The 20,338-nt window shown below is 30.9% G+C and overlaps 4 protein-coding genes across 8 annotated transcripts; 2 read left to right on the top strand and 2 right to left on the bottom strand.

The window, feature by feature from the left end:
* Nucleotides 1-25: 25 nt before the first annotated feature.
* On the bottom strand, nucleotides 26-5,860 carry LOC143422421 (uncharacterized). The gene is made up of 20 exons (XM_076893069.1): nucleotides 5,718-5,860; nucleotides 5,199-5,579; nucleotides 4,965-5,086; nucleotides 4,668-4,885; nucleotides 4,227-4,387; nucleotides 3,963-4,145; nucleotides 3,777-3,904; nucleotides 3,522-3,698; nucleotides 2,962-3,290; nucleotides 2,839-2,868; nucleotides 2,558-2,763; nucleotides 2,257-2,490; nucleotides 2,010-2,063; nucleotides 1,716-1,947; nucleotides 1,502-1,650; nucleotides 1,325-1,426; nucleotides 1,006-1,215; nucleotides 746-928; nucleotides 541-690; nucleotides 26-477 (listed from the first exon to the last, which is right to left on the bottom strand). Exons 1-20 carry the CDS (start codon nucleotides 5,721-5,723, stop codon nucleotides 274-276), a joined length of 3,459 nt encoding a protein of 1,152 aa, XP_076749184.1. The 5' UTR covers nucleotides 5,724-5,860; the 3' UTR covers nucleotides 26-273.
* A 749-nt stretch (nucleotides 5,861-6,609) lies between these two features.
* On the top strand, nucleotides 6,610-9,311 carry Rfwd3 (ring finger and WD repeat domain 3). Its single transcript, XM_076899367.1, has 3 exons — nucleotides 6,610-6,804; nucleotides 7,098-7,208; nucleotides 7,407-9,311. Exons 1-3 carry the CDS (start codon nucleotides 6,786-6,788, stop codon nucleotides 8,894-8,896), a joined length of 1,620 nt encoding a protein of 539 aa, XP_076755482.1. The 5' UTR covers nucleotides 6,610-6,785; the 3' UTR covers nucleotides 8,897-9,311.
* A 528-nt stretch (nucleotides 9,312-9,839) lies between these two features.
* On the bottom strand, nucleotides 9,840-13,600 carry Ubc4 (ubiquitin conjugating enzyme 4). Of its 2 annotated transcripts, none has more exons than XM_076908878.1 (5): nucleotides 13,204-13,600; nucleotides 11,959-12,111; nucleotides 11,523-11,605; nucleotides 11,291-11,454; nucleotides 9,840-11,211 (listed from the first exon to the last, which is right to left on the bottom strand). In XM_076908878.1, the coding sequence occupies exons 1-5, from the start codon at nucleotides 13,264-13,266 to the stop codon at nucleotides 11,075-11,077; spliced, it is 600 nt and encodes a 199-aa protein (XP_076764993.1). In that variant the 5' UTR covers nucleotides 13,267-13,600; the 3' UTR covers nucleotides 9,840-11,074. The 2 variants fall into 2 exon arrangements, with proteins under 2 accessions (XP_076764993.1, XP_076764994.1); XM_076908879.1 differs by lacking the exon at nucleotides 13,204-13,600 and adding an exon at nucleotides 12,218-12,360.
* Prps (phosphoribosyl pyrophosphate synthetase) lies at nucleotides 12,577-20,288 on the top strand. 4 transcript variants are annotated; one of them, XM_076908873.1, is made up of 8 exons: nucleotides 12,577-12,725; nucleotides 14,181-14,388; nucleotides 15,141-15,324; nucleotides 16,197-16,265; nucleotides 17,418-17,441; nucleotides 18,554-18,777; nucleotides 18,839-19,172; nucleotides 19,252-20,288. In XM_076908873.1, exons 1-8 carry the CDS (start codon nucleotides 12,623-12,625, stop codon nucleotides 19,342-19,344), a joined length of 1,239 nt encoding a protein of 412 aa, XP_076764988.1. In that variant the 5' UTR covers nucleotides 12,577-12,622; the 3' UTR covers nucleotides 19,345-20,288. The 4 variants fall into 4 exon arrangements, with proteins under 4 accessions (XP_076764988.1, XP_076764991.1, XP_076764990.1 ...); XM_076908876.1 differs by lacking the exon at nucleotides 16,197-16,265; XM_076908875.1 differs by lacking the exon at nucleotides 17,418-17,441 and having other exon boundaries at nucleotides 12,578-12,725.
* Nucleotides 20,289-20,338: the final 50 nt, after the last annotated feature.

The following is a 20,338-nucleotide window of genomic DNA, read 5'->3' as shown; positions in this document are numbered from 1 at the left end:
ATGCTACATTGTACCAGATACATTATTTGTACTATAACGGTTCAATTTTTGCGACATAATCATGAATGTTTGTTTTTCTTTTTATATCGAACAAACGTTTCTAACAAATTTAATTTATCTATTATTGACTAAAGATATTTGCGCGTACATAAACTAAACAATTTATACTACATTCTAACATTTACAACGGGCACGTTTAAGTAAGTAAAAATATGATTTTCAACTCGTTAAAATTCCAGTTTCATACGAATAAAATATTTCATTAATTTTCTATTAATAGTTGCAGTCGCAGGAATCGAATCCTTGTCCAGCTTCTCCAGGTAAAACACCAGGTGGCACCTCTCCTTGTCCTTTGAAAATATTACTATAAGAAGTCTTCAGGTAATTTACATGTCCTTGTAACGATCTTATCCGACCTTGAGCCTGCTCAAATGCCTCATTCAAGTTATTTATCTGACCTTGCATTTTCTGTCTTATCTGTGAAGAACGGTACAATATGAGTTGTAATTAAAATGATTTAATTTTTTTACAGTGAAGTACTTCATCTCTATCCTTCTGCGCAGCTCTCGCAGTAGCTCTGCACTGGGCTAATTGTCTTTCCATTTCCGCAATTTGACTTTGCATGGATCTTCTCACCGTTTCACATCTTTCTTTCGTTCTAGCTACTTGTCTTGCAGAATCCTCACGAACCTTCAATATCCATAAAAATTAATTTTGTTCCACAATGAAATACATACAGACGCACCTGTTCAAGCATTGCCGTTAATTGAGTAACTTCGTGCATTTTTTCATCAATGCGTTTTTGCAACTGCGCTTCGTGCTCCTCGAATCTTGCAAGCGTATTTTTCATACGTTCATTTTCGTGCCTTAATTCAGCATTTTTTCTTTCTAATTCCTCGAACCGCCCAGAACCATGACCTCTTTCATCCTAAAAGTCATACATAATTTACTAACATGACTTTTTAGAACGTCGAAACCATTCTAAAGAAGTGTAAAGAACAAAACCTGTAATGCTTGATGCTCGCTACGTAATACATCCAACTGATTTTGTAACGTTTGCATTTTATCTTTGCAACTAATAAGTTCTCGGGAAAGGTCCTCACAATTTCTTTCCGTAACCAAACGCAATTGTTGCGCTTCCTGAAGTTTCACTTGAGTTTGCTTTAGTATATCTGGCAAGGGTGCAAGTTCCGCAAGCTTCTCTTGGAATTGATTCTGTTCAAACAGTAGTTTACTAAGATTAAATAATGAAATAAGATTGGGAATATTCATTGCATAAATCAATAAATATTTTCAGTGTCATTTACGTGAATACTCAACTCACTTTGACCCTTCCTATTTCTAAGGTCACGTTTTCATTCATCCTTGCATTATCCATTTCCATAAGATCAAGTTGTCGGCGTTGTTCTTCCACTTGTTGCTGTGCCTGTTTTTTCCATTATTACTTTCATATACATTTAAGTTAACGTACACAAAAAACCTAATAATTTTTAATAACGACCTGCAAATACTTATTTCGATAATCTTCTAACTGGGCTGCTTGATCTTGAATCAAAGACCGCAATTCCTCGAGTTCGTCTTGCGCTTCTCGAAAACGTTGTTTAAAGACAATCAAAGTTTGTTCTTGCTCAGTCATTTGTTCTTTAAACCCTGTCGTTAAAGTAAATGTTATTAAGGATCAAATAGTAAAATTGATCTACACTCCAAATGGTCACCTTCATATTTCTCCCTCTCGGTCTCCATTGCCTTCAAACGTTCTAAAGCGTCTGTCAGTTTAATGTCCAATTTTTCTTTCTCTTCGATTGCTTCGCGAGCTTGCTGCTTCAACTTGTCAGCATCTGTTCTTAAACACGAAACCTCGCATAATTTGTTTTTGTAATCATCTTGTAGACGTGCGTATTGTTCGCGTAGGTCACGTAACTGTTGCTGAGGACACGTGCTAGCGCCCTTTTTATCAAACAGCCGCTTTAGTTCGTGTTAACCATTTTTTTTCTGAAATTCAATCTTACCATTGGAGCATTTATACAAGGACCAGTACAGACTGAAGTAGGAGCAGGTGGCATCTGCATACGACGAAAAACGATCTTATATGGCATGTATTACATATATCGTACTTAATAAAAATATAATGTCTGAAACTTTATAAAAAAGATATATTTATTTTAATTTGAACAGTTGTTTCCGACTTGTTGATTTTAACAAATTTTATCGATATAAATTTTTACACTTGTATTAATCAAAATACTAGATGAATACCTTAGGCAAAGATACAGTAGGCGGTTGAATAACTGGTACAGGTGGTGCATAGGGAGGCGCGCTTAAGGGTGAAAGATTCATAGGTGCAGGAGGACAACAACCACAAGGTGCGCAAGGACCGGTGCATTTCAATAGTTTACGTTGCTGTTCCAGTTGCTGACGCTCTCGTTGAACATTAGCTAGTTCTATCTGCATATTGCGTACCTCGCATTCCATGCTACCCAGTTGTTGCTCCTGTACAAATTATAATTGCATAAGTATAAAGTTTTAATTAATATTCAATTATACTTCAGATATGTACTAGCTGTTTGGTAGTGTTCCCATAGGCCGTAAGTTTGTTTTCCAACTCTGCAGGACATGCCCCTCTCGGTGGTGATGCTGGAGGTCCTGGGCATGGTGCCTTAACTGTGGCAGGACTTCGACAGCACATTTCATCGATTTGTGAAGAAGTACTACTCGTAATGCAAGCGCCCGTTACTGACGCACCACCCGCAAGCCTTGGTGAATCTACAAATGAATTAATATAGATTAATTTCCACTAAACAAAACATATTATTATACAAGTAATAAACATAGACTTACCTCCACTAGCTACACATGTATGGCCACCACCTAGAGGTTGCATCGAAACGCAACAAATTTTATCATTGATGAAAAATGAAGGGAAATTATAAAGTAAGCACATTAAAAATATTGTAATAATACCGCATATGGTATGTGCAGTTGGTGATAAACTGTCAGCGAATTGCGGTTGGAAGCAACACTTGCACCGACAGTAATCGTCGCCTTGCTGCAATGTCGTGGTGTACGAAATCGAACGTAAAGGAGACGGACTTGATATTTCAGACGAAATTTCACCTGGACAAGTGTTACAACATGGACTAGTGATTCGTTGATTTAAGCAAGCTAATTGGCGTGTCAATTCCACATTTTCCTTCACAACTATTCTCATTTCAGCCTGCAGCCCGCATACCTTCCTCTGAAGATTTTCAACGGCAGAGTCCTTCTCTAGCAATGCTTCCTCTAATTTATACCTAATACGGCGAACGAGTTTACTTTTGTAATGAAGATCACAGGAGATCACATGTTTTATGTCAACAAATTTTCATTAACGAGAAAATTATACATTCGTTGCTAAGTAAACTGGTTGATTTTCAAATCTTTCATTTTATTTTCTTTTGTTTTTTTTTATATAGGAAGATCATGATTGATTTTTTTAAATTACTAGCTATTCAAAATAGAAATAAATATACTATAGAACTTACTTGCCACCTTCCAGCTGTGCATTCTCTAACACCAACTTTTCCTGCATAGTTAACGATTCTGTTAACTTTCCAGTCAGACTTTGAAGGCATCTGTCTTTGCCTTTTTTCTGACTGTCTGCCACAACAATTTTTGGAATTTCATCTTCTGTATACCCACAAACAATTACTCGTGGAAGCCTAATTAAACAAGTATGTGTATGCAACCTCAAAGAACATATGTATTTATAAAAAATAAATACCGATATCACGACATACTTGTCTTCAGGATATTCTATTTGAGGCAAATCGAATCTATCTTTAATCTGTTCCAATTCCATATCCGTTTTCTCATCTATCATATCTACTTTTTCCTTTATAACTTCCTCTTCTACTTCAGTAATGGGCTACAATTTATTTGTTCGTGTATAAATAATATATTTTCTGTGTTATTAAAATACTTACTACACTAGGTTTCATAAAAGGATGTATATCAAACATTTTGGCAAAAGTTGCACTCGAAAAGTCAGTTAAACCCAGTAGTCGTTGTAATTTTCGTGTTATTCGTTCGAATTCACCCAACTTCTTCATTACTTCGTCCTGTTTCTCGCGAATTATTAAAGTATCTTCATCCGACAAATTCGGTTTCTATAACGAATAGAACTTTTTTAAATGTAATGTTCTGTTCATGATTATTTGATTTATTTATCATATTCTCTGAAATGTTACATTCGTGAGCGTGGCTATTTCCTGTTTTAATTGATCTATTTCTCTCGCAAGTACGACACAACGATCATCCGCATTCTTTATTTCCAACATCACGGCACTATCGGTCAAAGGAGAAGAGCTTAATAACGATTCCTGTCGACCACCAGGTTTAATCGGCACTCCTAAATAATATACAAATTTAATGCGTTTTTCTATTACACCGAGTGTTCGTTGTAAGGATCGCCAAGATTTTTCACACCATTCCGCTAATCTAATCAAAAATGTTTTATCTCATATAAAACTGAAATTTCAAATTTTTGTAACGACTCGACGTATATTTGAATTATTGCAATTTATCGCAAATTGTCAACTGACTAACTTCTATTCGAAAAAATTTTCTTGTCACATTAGCGAAAGGACTTAAAAAATTGTGGCAACTGTTATAACTTTAGAATATTACACCTTCACCGACGCCAGGAGGTAGCGGATACGATGGAGGCCGTTCATCCTTATCTTCAAGTTCAACTTCTGTTTCCGTTACTTCTGTTTCCGTTACTTCTGTTTTTTCTTCTATTACTACTATTTCTTCTCCGTTTGTTACTTCGACTTCCTCTTCAGCAATTTCTTCAACAACTTCATCTGAGACTTCTTCTATTATTTTTTCCTCCTGTTCAGCCATGCTTCATAATTATATAGAAATATTTATAAGAATATAACTCAATGACAACAAAATTTGTTCGAAGATTAATTATTTCATACTTTGATTGCTCTTTTTCTTCTTGACTCAAACTTCTTTCGTTTTCTTGCAGTATGAATGTTTCAAAATTCGACGCCTGCTTAACTTTTTCCAATTTAGAGTTGTAATCGTCAACTTTGTATGTCTACGCAAATTAGTTCGGATTAGTATTAAAAAATGTAACACATGTTGCTAAACTTGTTACGGAATTACTTATAATTGTTACATAATTTAAATACATAATACTAAAATCACACCCGTTCAAGAATATATGGCTCAAAATTCACTTGTTCCGGAAATAGTGATTCTACAAAATATTTAGGATTCTCCGAATGTCTCGACCCATATGGAAACACATGCCCCTCTTGATGATACTCGATCGCTAACGAACATATATCCGGTAGATTTAATGGTTTTTTCAAATCAAATAAGGATTCTAACGAGCCGAACGCATCTCTCTTTAACGAAGTGTCTCTGTGCTCTGCGCTTTTCTTCTTTAATTTTGGACTACACCTCTTTAAACGTTTGAAGTCTTGAAAACTTTTCGTTTTAATGGGATAACAATCGAGGTCCCGAATATGAGATGTCGGTGGATTTCTTGGAGAACGAGATGGATTCCACGTACACGGTCTCCACTTCTGAAGGAATCAAATTGCACCACTTATAATAGTCGCTCGTTTTTATTACTAAATTATTATAACAATGTATCTAACAAAAAAATGTGTTTAAAAGGATAGAGGTGCAAGAGTATGTTAAAAATTAAGCCAATATTTTACCTTCATTATTTTACCTTCTATATATAAATACCGTTGCTTCACTTAGTAACACACAATTTTTATAATCCTACCGTTAATTCAAGACCAATGATGCTTTCCTTTCGTTTATTCCGAAGAAATGATATTGCTCAAATTACGTCGAACGATTTTCCGATTATTTCGAAATTATCTCTTTTTTTTTATAATTTTTATAAACATCTAGAAACTGCAACACGGAATACACCAATATAAGAATTAGTTAATATATATTTTTGGAATTAAAAGAAAAATTTAGGTAGTCTTTAATCAAATCTGTCACTTACTTGGAAGAAACTTTCAATTTCTTCAAATAAGAATATAAAACATACGTCTTTTATTTTTGTTATGCATCAGGAAACATATTTGAACTTATCAGTTCTATTCGAAACATATCCAACTATTTGTATAAAAATTACGAGAAAATCATAGTTACTGGAAATAAATTATGTTTAGTACAAGAATTTTGTTTTTAAATAATATATATCAAATATGTATATTAATATAAAGAAGATATAATATTATAGTATCAAACGAAATAGAAATTAATATTATTCGTAATTGATACTTAAAAAATAAATAAAAGTGCTACTTAATAAACCTGTTCAATAACGTCAACGAACACAAGATGCAATCCAATTCATTGCACATTTAATATATATAATAACTGAAATAAGAAATCGATTTTCGTTACAATTTACCATACAATACCTGTACCATATCTTATAAAAATTAGCATGATTATTGCTAGAAAATTAGATGAAAACGTTTGAGTGGTATATGTACGATTAATATTTGATTGAAACATAAGAGATTGTAAGCAATACATCTTTCTTTTCATTGTATACATATTTTGAACGAACTACACAATTCGTGTTTTAGAAAAGGTCACGAAATTTCTCTTGTCGTTTCTTTTATTGTTATTTGATTTATTATGTTTGTTTATGTACAATTTGAATACTATTATATTCTATGACAAAATTCTGGTTACTTAAAGTGTAATTTGTGTTGAGAATTGTTATCCACGAGTAATTTATTTTCGACTTTTCTAAAATGGAGGTTATGGATTACAGTAAGTGTTTACATTAAGTCGAGTAGAACAAAGAATTCAACTAGTTATTTTAAATAGACTTATGTTTACATATGAATTAATATAAGAATGATTAAAGTACTTTTATGCTTTTTTTGTACCATAAGAAACGAGAACACTATAAATTTTGGACCTTTTATGTTATAAATCTAAGAATTAAAAAAAATTTATGCATGTGAATCTCTCTCTATATATAAAACATGCATTTGCAATACAGATGTAAAAATATAATTTTAATGATTTATTTCAATATGCTGAAATAAAAAATATTATAGCCGAAGAATCAGCGGAAATGGAGAACAGAATTGAAGATCATTCTGAGGAATCTGATACCAATGAAAATCCTGATAGTAATTTGGAAAGTGAGGCTCAAACACAAGATGCAAGTAAGCTTAATTTTACTTCTATATGCAGAGTGGCCTGAACAAAGTACTGCAAACTGTTTTTAGTGTTACATTAATTAGATAATACAAAGAAAAATATCAATTTCTTAATGTAGGATGAATTTTTTTAAATACCTTATTTAAGATAGTTTGTATACTTTACCAATGAATTTGGAAAATTATGTTCACATAATATTTTAGAAACTGTTGATGAAGATGAATCAAAAGCAAAAAGACCAAAAGAAGCATTAGATGATTCTGATGCTGATTGTGATCAATCATGTCCAATATGTATGGACTTATGGACCAGTTCAGGAAATCATCGTTTGTGTTGTTTACGTTGCGGACATTTGTTTGGATATAGTTGCATTGTAAGATGGTTACAATGTACTTGCACCAGTGCAAATCGCCGTTGCCCACAGTGCAACAGAAAAGCTGCTGTAAAGGATATCAGAACATTGTATGCTAGGAAATTAACATCTATAGACACGAGTGAATTGGATAGATTAAAGGAACAAATAGAGAATGTTACTAGTGAAAAGAATCGCATGGAAATGGAACTGTCAAGGCATGTCATAAGACAGAAATTATTTGAACAACAAATAAGTGGTATGAGGGAACGGATATGTGAACTGGAAACTCAGCAATCACAAATAACCATATATTCACATCAAAATGTTTCTAAGCATATGGTTAAAAAGTTCCACTTAGACAGATCTATAGAGATATGTAAAGACGGTGGTTGTCGTGTGTTAGATTATAATCCTTGGTTTGGATTCTTAGTTGTGTCACAGAAAGCAACAAATACATTATTTTCAGGCTATGGTATTAAAAAAATTGACACAGAAAAATTTCAACCGCGTCAGTTCATTTTTTTACACAGCCAAGCTATCAGAGATATTATGTTCAATACAGCCAAACAGTCAATGTTGCTTAGTGTTGGTTTTGATAAATGTGCAAAATTAATGGATATTAATAATCACATTGTCATGCACAGTTATCAAACAGAATTTCCTTTATGGAGTTGCTGCTGGTCAGGCGACAATTCGAATATATTTTTTGTAGGAGCACAAAATGGAACTATAACAGAATTTGATATTAGACAAACCCATGGTCCTATCGAAACTTTAGAGAACCCTGGTGACAGATCGCCAGTAGTTTCTTTAGCAGCAGTTCCTTCTAGTCCTGGTAGCAGCATTAGTAGGGGTGGATTCGTAGCATGTCGTTTAAATACATGTTATGCTTATGAACGAAAAGACTCAAAGTATATACCTAAACAAATATTCCTTGAGGGTCCATTTGTATCCGTGTGTTATGACCAAAAGAACAATCATGCCTTGATATCGTCACGACCAAATGCTAGGCAACCTCATGCAAGACACGTAGTGTGTACTATAGAAAAAGGTAGCGATGATTCAACCATTTGTAATGTAGTGCACACATTTCATGCTGGTAATTCTCAACAATTGTTATCTCGGCCATGTTACATACATATGGAGAGTGATACATTAGTAGCTGCACATCAAGAATCTACTAGTAGTATATCATTATGGAGTGTATCTACTGGCAAACAAGTAAATAGTCTTCCTGTCTCTGATCCTGTAGTAGATTTGTGTACAGTTGATGTTGACAATAACTTATTTTTGGCAACGCTTTCTTCAAAAAAAGTTAGAATTTATAGTCATGGATAACTATTATACTACCTTTATTATTACTATAGAAATAAATAAAAAATGTCTTTCACATATGTATCATATAAGTCTGCAGCGTAAGATACACGGTATAACTGCCAGTGTTGCTTTTCTTAAGTGTCAACACATTTTTATGCACACTTCTGCGATGATAAAAATAAACGAATATACAAAATGTAGACTATTATGTAAATGATAACGTAAATGAAATAACTTAATGACAGTGAAAATATTTTTCATATGTATAACTTGATTATGAAAAAAATATTGACAACAAATTTAGAAGTTAACATACTGTATATGCATCCTTCATTTAAAAATACATACTTTTATTATTATGCATCCAAGCAATGAATATTTGTTATATCACATAAATATATTTTTCTAACAATATAAGATTACTTCAAAGATTCTCTCCCAAACACTATTCCAAAGTAGAATAATAATATTAAATATAATTACATGTTTATAGAGATTATTTGATAATATAAGTGATAATGTAATGCATTAGTTCATACAATAATGCATTAATATTATAATTAAGGGTTCCTTTGTACAAGTATTTCTACTGCTGTATTACTAAAAATGTTATTTATTATTATTTTGAAATTCTGAATTACATTTAAAATCTATAGTAAATGCTGTAGCCAATTATTTCCGTAAATAAACCCCTCTGTATTTGAATTTTAAATATCAGCAATTCTCAAATTTAATTTAATTTAATTTAATTTAATAATACACCGCTAAAAAAAAGTGGCCTTCATATAAATTATTAGAAAATGTGAAACAAAATTGAAGACTTCTATTCCAGCACTATCAGGAACATAATATTGTTTATATATATTTTTTTAAATTATGCAACTTGTCGAGAATAATATATATATTTGTATAATGTAATACTACACAAGTAGTCTTTCTGAATAACTATTATCTTTTTGAATAATTATTAGTGTTTATTCTACACGAGCTACTATTTTATTATTGGTTTTAAGAGTAATCAGTTTCTTAAAGTATTTTATAAACCTGTAATTTTTCACAAACAACATAACGTCATAAAATTTTATTAAATATTCTTAATATAAAACTGTTCTTTTTCTTCTGAAATTTCATAAGCTGGAAGTGCGTCAATGTTATTTGGAAGTATTAATGCCATCATACACTCTAATCTCCTTTTTTTCGATAAACAACTTAATTTTATTTAAAAACCAAATTTATTATGTATAACATTATTTAATCATATAATGTAATAAATGCAAATTTTAACATGGAATGTACATCTCCAGCTTCGAGTACAGAAAACTATGCATATGTGTAAAAAAATATTTATGAATGACATGGTAAATTACGAATTACTGGAACAAATCCCATCACCAAGAAATGTACAGAATTTAAATATCAACAGTACACCGTTTATGTTTACGATTCTTTTTACAAATACTATTTAACGCTAACAAGTTCGTGGCTATTTCGTTAATGTACAATCAGATCTAATTAAAATAAACCTCTCTGTGGCTTAAAGAAATCTACAAATTAATAATGATAAGTATAATCTAACCGCGATTTTCATTTTTATATTGTGAAGTATATAGAATAGATATTGAACATAAGAGTAACAAAATATTTACTAAGTACTGTTCCATGCAAAAATTTTATATATATATAGCTGCTTTTCCATTGAAAAATATAAAAATAAAACACCTGAATACAATTATATAAAGTGAAAGGAAACTTCAATGGGAAAGTTACAAATTTTCGATAATTTATACAAAGAGATTTAATAAGTGTTTAACATATGAAAAACTAATTTTTTCTATTAAAAAAATAATAATAAATGCATTTTGGCTTAAATAACATTTTTAAACTTTTAATAAACGTAAGATGAAGAATGATATATACTTTTCACATAATTTTTTAAAATGTGGCTATCAAGTTGGACTTAACAGATTTTATTAATTACTGTTTCTTCATGCCTATTTTACAAGTTAAATAAATGAGTATTGTTTAAGAATATTAAAATGAATTTTCCGTGAGTTTTTGTCATTGAAATATTGTCGTTACAGGTGCTGAATTTGATTCCGAAACTGCTATGGTATCAATAATTGGACATGGCGTTACAGAAGTTTCGTAATGACAAAATGAGCAGTGCTTTTATATGACAGATTGACTATACAGTTATCACTAACTGAAGAGCTGTTCAGTGGCACGTTCCAAATCCCAATTGTACGAAGATAAAGCAACTCTTGCATTGTGTTCTTCAATTCCCATATCCGTTAATCGCCTTATTTTATCATCTAAATCAGGCATCTTCGCTGGTCCTATAATTGTTATAATGTTAATGCAAAAGCATAAATAATTATATCTTTTTTCAATTATAATCATACAATATATATTTACCACCCGCATATACATATGTCCAATGTCTGGCAGTTTGACGAAACATTTCTTGATGCTCTTTATACTGTCTAGCTACTACTGCATCTTGTGGATCATCTGGTTCTGCTGCAGATAGCAAAGCTTGCAATGATAGTAATACAGTACGCAATGTCATTGCAGCAGCCCTAAAAATTGATATTTAATATATATTTTATATAACTTTTATAATTTATATTTGACAATAGCTACATACCACTGATCTTTTAATATATCTAAACAAATGGCACCTGTTACTGAAGATATATTAGGATGCCATATTTTTGTTATGAATCGCACCTACAATAGAACAATATGTATGTACACATATAGATGAATACTACACATCATAATGAAAAGTATATAAAGGTAGTTTGAACATATTTGTCACATCCATCTTTGATAGATTTTATAATTAATTGTACACAATATAAAGTGTATATAATTATTTTAATAGTGGAATATTTTATAATACTTCAATTTAATTGTAGTATTGCAAAGTAATAAATTTATAGCTACAAGTTTGAGGAAAGAAACTTTGAAAGTGCTTTATCATGCTTTAGGTTATATTCACCTATCTGAATTTTAAGTAGCATACAAAAGATACTTTATCATTAACGTACATTAATTGTATTGACTTACAAAGTGCTTACTTTTGGAGGATTGAAGGGATACGTCTCGGGAACTTTAATCTCGAGTACAAAATTACCTCCTTCATATGGCGTGTCTGGTGGGCCTGCAATCTCACCTTTTAATTCAGTAAAACTATCATTCACCAATTCAACTTTAATCGCACATTTTGCAACCTACAACAAAATTTAAACAAATTACTAAAAAGAATAAATATCTATATAACATTTGTGTAACGAGTTTATATTACCATTAAAAGTTTTTCAAAATATACATACTTACATGAGTGAATGTGGCTACAATTTGCATGAAACAAAATTAATCTTACATTTTTTATATCTACAAACAAATGAATAAATACAAGATACAAATAAATGTAAGTTATTATATCATTAATGCCTATTGTGCATTAATGTTTCCTATTGAATAATATACAAGTTATATTATCCTTTAAAACAAATTACAAAGAATACAAGCACAATATATTTTATCAAATAGGAGTGTTACATAGAATGCAACATTGTGGTGCATGTCAAACGATTCTTTAAAAATGTGTACATAATATGAAGATTGACCTATTGACACTACCATCTGATATTTAAGTAATATCGTATTCTACAGCGATAATTCACAACACCGCCAGTACACAGACTCTGGCGTAATCCGCCCGAGTATAAACATGTGGGAATGATAAATCAAAACAGAAGCTTTTGTGCATACGAAATGGATCTTCTAGAACAACGCAAGAGTAGACGAGTATGTCAGTGCTCGCATAAATCAAAGGCACGTGGTATGTATTACTCAAACACGAATTTAATGGGAAAAACAATGGTGTCAGTGATCGATCTTAGATTTAAATGCAAGTCAAATGTACATTATTGGGTGTGAGTAAAGTTGCAATTTAATTAATTAAAATAACTCTAAACTATACAGGAAATTTATTCAGAATACATTCTTTTTTCTGAAGGTAAAAATATTTTGTAGACGCATTGTTAACTTGAACGTGATAGAAACGTTAAAAATTGATGAATTTCAATTAACTTAAAAGCTAATGACAGTTAAGAATACCATACAACAGGTGCCTACGCTTTGTTCGCGGTGATTTTATCAGCCAATGAATTGCAGCACATTTTTGTCACGTTACGCATGAAATTTCATCGGGATGATACCGCACAACTCTATGACGTTTGTTAAGCAATTTCAATATTTGCGACATGCAAGAAATAGACTTTAGAGTTTCGAATCATACAGAACTATTGTTCACTCACCTCCTCGCTCCTTATAACCTCTTTAAATTCGCGTTGAATTCTCAATGCCGCGATGTTCGCCATAGCTTCCGAATCGGTAAGACAGTCAGCACACTGTCATCGTCATTCGAATAGATTAACGAATTTCGCTGGAAGCGTCAACGTGTGCAAACCTTTCAGATAATAGAGAACTTGAGTTCACTGTCTCTTTCTACTTAGAAAAACGATCGTTCTAACTCGTGTTCTATACTAAAATCTCCGCTCACGGATACATCCAATTTATCATTCAATCACCGCCGGCGCCACATTGATGAGAAAAGTTGACTATCATCCGTTCGTGTTCACCCGTTTAAATTTTGTCTACGTTCACGTCGTTGGATATTGTGGCGGTAATATGTAAATATCGAAAATATAAATTTAATAACAATTCGATCGCATGTTTGTACAGTTTACGTGTATAGTTTTGAGAGAACTTATAAAAGTGGTGTCATCATTTCTGTAAAGATAATCATATTTTAAAGGAATGATAATTTTGTTAAATGTACATTTACAATTGAAATTGTAATCCGAAATATGACGAATTTAAATTTTATAGTACACTAAACTAAACGTTCATTCATCGTCAATTACATTTAACATGAAAGATATAATTTAAATTAAAATCGATGCTTGTAGAATGTGTAAATAAATTCGTAGCGTTGTTACACTTTAAAATTGATTTATTAATTTCTCAATACGTGGACGGATTATGTTGCAACAATAATGATAGATATCGTCAACAGTATCTCTAAAAATATTATTATTCTCCGCGCATAACAAAAGCAAACTTGTTACTTGTAGTCTGTTATTTTGTTAACGAAAAGAGAAAAAAGTATACGATAAGAAATACGTTTACGCGGCTACGTCTGACGATGATGGGCGGAGCATAATATTATACGTCATATCCGGCCTTAAGAGCATTCTCTGATTGGATAGTCTCTTTGTGGTTTCTGTTTTAGTGATGCCTGTGTCCCAGCCAGTGCGTGCTAAGAGTTTGTTACGCGCAAACTTAGAAAATTCTCGCGGGCGACTTTTGCAAAGCAGAATGCCAAACATTAAAGTCTTCAGTGGTACGTCGCATCCAGATTTGGCTCAGCGTATCGTCGACAGACTTGGCATCGATATTGGAAAAGTTGTCACCAAGAAATTCAGCAACCTCGAAACATGGTAATGGTCGCGATCACCGCTATAACCACGTTATTGTTAATGTGTTAAACTGAGGTTCCTACCACATGTCACCTAAAATTTCATTTAAATATCTGCTTTTTGTTATATCTTTCTATAAAGGACAAAACAGTTTTAGCATCCTTGTGTTAGTCTTTTTATGTTACTGTTAATTTAACAACCCTATCGGCGTACAAACAATCTCAGCCGCGCAAGGCCGGCATCCTCGTTTTACTACCAAGCCGCGACGTTTAATTTGAAGGTCAACTAGTACAATTATTAATACACATTACAATGTATCCTAACGTTAATGTACCTTTACAACAATCGATACATAATTTTGTAACATATTAACTTACAGTACAAATGATAAGCGCATTTTATTGCCATGTTATTGTTTGTTCTTTACATTCATTGTTTATTCTTTTCACAGAGAGTACACAGTTTTTAAATGAAAATACTTTTAAGTACAATAAAAGGCAGGCACGTGTATAAAAACAAGTAAAATACATCTGAGTAACACTTTTTATCTTCTACGCATTTAAATATTTGTAACTCTTATTTGATCATATGTTAGAATAAAATCTAAACAATCATTTTGCAAATGGAGCACCCTCGTATCTACAAATTGACAAAATTTACATTTATATATTTCTAAATTAAGTAGTTCTCTACACATAATAATTTATGTGTAATGTATATTTGTAACTTTGTATTACCCAAAGTTATTTTTCTCCTTTATACTTTTATTATAGTGTGGAAATAGGAGAGTCTGTTCGAGGAGAAGATGTGTATATTGTACAAAGTGGAAGTGGAGAAGTAAATGACAATTTGATGGAGCTATTGATTATGATCAATGCATGTAAAATTGCTTCAGCATCTCGAGTAACTGCGGTAATTCCTTGTTTCCCATATGCAAGACAAGATAAGAAGGATAAGGTAGGACGCATTGATAAGATAATATTTCTTTTATTCCTTGTAGCAGATTTATTATAGCATATTAACCAAATTTAGTAAAGCACTCTGATGAATCTAATATAGTTCAAAATATTTATATAATATAAGATGCGTATATATTTTTATATTACTTTACAAAACTATATTTTAAAAACTTGTGTTAAAAAATTATTATAGTATCAATTTTAGATAATGCGTAATGTAATGAAAGATTTAACTTGTATTGTGTTGTGTTATTTGTTTGTTTTGTTGTTACTGACTCTCAAGTATTTACATCTATTTGTAACTATGTAAGTATTCACACATTATTTGTGTTCCTGGTCTCAGTTAATAGGATCAATGAATCATTAGTTAATCGTTTTATTATATAAAATAAATCTGAGAAACAATGTAAATATAAAACACTTATATAACAAAACAATTTAGACAAACTATACATTCATCGATTGTAATACTCTAAATACCTAACAGTTACATCATTAATTTATAACACTAATTAACATGATTATATTACTTTACAGATGTAAAATAAAATAGACACTCCTGTAGGAATACTATAAATCTATAATTGTTTTAAAAAATTGTAATATTTAAATTTCTACTTCAGTATTCGTATTTCTTATAGATGAATTCTTATTATGTGCTTATTTCTCTCAAGCAAACATTTCTGATGTAATAATCATATTGCGTACATATTTTAAATAATACATGTACGATAAGTAGTACTTGTAATTAAAATTGTTTATTTATGTCTTCTGTAATCATGTATATTGAAACATGTGACCATCTCACAATAAGGAACATATAGCTTGTGAAGGAAGAAGTTTAAATTTTTTTATATGATATCTTCACAGGGTGGTGATGGAGGTGACAACAAATCTAAGAATCGAATTGTCATGAAGTCAAACGAGTGGAAATTCAGGGTAACTTGTAGCGGTCTTTTTTTTTTACCCTATATATTATTTAATAGCTTTGCAACAGACCACTGGAGTAATATCATTTTTGGGATGCAAAACACAAGTTTTCATCATCATACAAGATACGCGTATAATTTTTTGGCTTACTTCATTGGGATGTACTAAGTGGTACACATTTATTTTATAGGATCTTGTTGTTTAACGTCACATATTTCTTTTTTCTAAAGTTATAATTAACAATAAACTGATATCAATATCAAGTTTTTAGACGTAGTACAAACAAATAATTTCAAACTTTTGTTCTAAATATTTTGAATGTAATATTTAAGTACTTACCTACATGTGAAATTTCATATTCGAAAAAAAACAATGCATGGAAGTTATACATGCATTGTTAAATAACTGATCTATATTTATAACTCATTGTATGTAACAGTATAATTTAGCATGCAAACAACAAAATTGGGAATATATAACATATTAAAACTAATCATTTTAAACATTCTATAGTTCAGCTTGGAAATAAGAACTATATTTTACAAGGAAGCAACATATGTGTTGTTTAATATAAATTTGCATGAATTAATTTGTTTAAATTATTAGTTTTGCTAGTATACATACTAGTACACATATGTGCTCTTAGTACAATACATCATTTTATTAAATGGAACAGAAATAGTCTATGTCCCTTAATCTTACAATAAAATAAATTAGCAAAACAATAAACAAAAATATTGTGGTCAAAGTATTGCGTATAATAATTATCTGAGGTTATCAGAAGTGTGATAACCTACGCAAATATTGCAAAACTAATATCAGAATTCATCGTGGTGGGCCTCTCATGTGTTCATACTATAATATTTACCATCATTTCCTGTTGTATGCATTTCAATCTGTTAAATTTCTTATTCAAAGAAATTTACTGGTATTTATTTCAGATCTTACTAATTGCATGTTCCATTACATTTTATTAAAGAAATAAGCACAATGAGGGTGTATTGTTATGATGAAGATTTAAGATTTCCTTCAAAACTGAGTCTTCAATAAATAGTTTTCAATTAAAGTATATTAATAGGAATAAAATATATTATTAAAACAATTCTTGTCAAAAAATTAAAACATGTGTTTCTAAATTTCTGAATAGTTGGGTATTTTCAGGATTTTGTGCCCGACCTATCTACAGTGAGTATGAGAACAGCAAGATTGTCGAGTGTAACGTTTGTAACTATAACTCGATGAAAAATTCGATTTTGTAATATCATTCTTAGTTTTTTACAAAATTTTCTTTGTAGGACTAACAAAACTTATAATTGTTGTTATAGAGCACAATGGTACCTCCATGAATGAATGAATGAATGAGAACTATTTGGTCAGAGCATATTGATACCTGAATGAGAGGGCAAAATATTAATATAATAGCATTCTACATACATTTTTTAATAATCTACATACACATAATGGGGTACACATCTGTATGTTAAACAGAAACTAATTATTATGTTGCTAAATATGTTGTCCAAATATACTAATCAAAGAATGCCTATCTAATTAACGACATACAGTGCTTTGGCAAGAGAAAACTGTGATTGTGTTGTCTTGGTCATAAAGTGTTCTGCCAATAAAATGACTTGTGAATAAATACTATTTTTAAAATAGTAACATTAGTTAGCTTCCATGAGATTCACTACATAGATAAGCTTATTAAGATAATTTAATTATAATTACTTTCCTGAGCACGATGCATTTGTATTTATCCAAAAAATTCTATAAATGTTCGTTATTATGTTACCAAGAACACATTAGCATGTTTTTATATATTTTGATTATAGTGCTCCTCAATATTTTTAAATATCTTTTTATTTAATATCGAGAATTTAAAATGCATTGTGTTCCATATTCTAATTTATAGGTTTGAATTTTGCTTTACTTACATTTTTTGTTAAGTCTAACTGGGGTGCATTTGCAACATATTGTCTTTTCTTTTTATTTGTATGTACACACATACAATATATTTTTAATGGATAGTTCTATAGATAGCCATTGTATTCATATTTTGTCCCCTCTAAATAATGAAATGTTTCATTTCTCTTGTACAACATACGTATATTTTGCATAGAAAATATTTTTAAACATCCATCCCTTTATTCAAGTTGACATCTTAATAAACCCCTTCTAAAATGTTATAAACTTTTAATAGCAATTTTTTTCAAATTGCAGGATATTTCCAGTTGCAAATGGACTCATGAGACTCGTGTAATTTCGTGAAACTGAAATTGCAACTATTTTTTTTTCAGAGTCGTGCACCTATCTCGGCAAAGTTAGTAGCAAACATGTTGTCAGTAGCAGGAGCTGATCACATTATTACAATGGATTTGCATGCTAGTCAGATTCAAGGATTTTTCGACATTCCAGTTGACAATTTATTTGCTGAACCAGCTGTTTTGAAATGGATTAAAGAAAACATTATCGAATGGCGTAACAGCATTATTGTTTCCCCAGATGCTGGTGGTGCTAAAAGGTAGTAACAAGTTAATTTTAATTTAAAACAAAATTTTTTTACATTAAAACTATCTTAATAGGGTAACATCTATAGCTGATCGATTAAATGTTGAATTTGCTCTTATACATAAAGAAAGGAAAAAGGCGAATGAGGTTGCTAGTATGGTATTAGTTGGAGACGTAAAGGACAGAGTTGCTATTCTAGTAGATGACATGGCCGACACTTGTGGTACTATTTGTCACGCAGCTGAAAAACTTCTTGAAGCTGGAGCAACAAAAGTATATGCGATTTTAACGCATGGCATTTTTAGTGGGCCAGCGATTAGTAGAATTAATAATGCTTGTTTTGAAGCTGTGGTAGTAACAAATACCATTCCTCAAGATGGTCATATGAAAGATTGTCCAAAAATACAGGTAATCAATTACGAACTATCATCGGTTAAAGACATTATAATTAACTTTTTTCTTTTTTATTTTTACTTTTATGTTTCAGTGTATCGACGTATCGATGATGTTTGCTGAGGCTGTAAGGCGGACTCATAATGGTGAATCTGTATCGTACCTGTTTTCAAATGTACCGTATTAGATGAAAATCTTCCTGATTATGTACTCTTTTAAACTATGTAAGAAGAATGTAATCTTTTTACATCCGCGCGTTTATTGTTATTCTTAGTTTAGTTTAAACTAATTTGTCTCTAAGAGCAAACTTTTGAGATAAGCAATAGTATCCCGGTTTTAATTTGCAAAACTAACAACACTTTTCTTTGATAGACCATGTGTAGACAATGAGACCTTAAATGGATAAAACGTATACTGTACTTGTTCATTTCTAAAGAAAAGTAACCTGAGAAGTAATAACTACATACAAAAGCTGCTCCTTATAGAATGAAATCTAAATTTTTGCTAGGCTGCTACTTAATATGCAGAATATGTCACCAATCTGTTTAAACCATGTAGTTATTATATTATTTAATTTGAGCTACATGATCTGTTATTAAGATATGAAATGACTTACAATTTTGAAAGTTGTACGTGACTGGAGATAAAAAGTATTGCAATGGGTGCAAGTAGACATTCATTCAGATTTTTTACGGTTAAATATAAAAATTTGCAATGCGTATGTACAATTTTTCACATAATGAAATACAGAACGTCAAAACAGTTAGCTTTTTACGAGTCTGATATAATGCTGTATTATATTCTAATAGATCTGTTTACTACATTGTATACACAATAGAAAAATAATGTCAGGAGGACATTAAAGTTTTTTCAACTATCTTTTACAACTGCAACATTTAGGAAAAACTAAAAGGTGTCACTATTTATACGAACATAATTCTATTTGCTAAAAACGATTATGCTCTTATTTAACAAAGAAGAGTGATTTTACATTTGGCTTTGGACCAATATCGTATCAACATATAAGTCAATATAAATACAGCGTTGTTATGTGCAAATTTTTCTTATTTCTATACAAAAAATGCCGCCTGTTAATGAATTGGATATTAAAATAAATATCTTTAAAAAAATGTGATTAACATTTCATTTTATTACGAATTAGTAATATGTGAAAAAATTAT

The sequence above is a fragment of the Xylocopa sonorina genome, chromosome 1, assembly GCF_050948175.1.
Source record: "Xylocopa sonorina isolate GNS202 chromosome 1, iyXylSono1_principal, whole genome shotgun sequence".
Classification (NCBI taxonomy): domain Eukaryota; kingdom Metazoa; phylum Arthropoda; class Insecta; order Hymenoptera; family Apidae; genus Xylocopa; species Xylocopa sonorina.
This window is presented reverse-complemented; position numbering and strand designations above follow the sequence as displayed.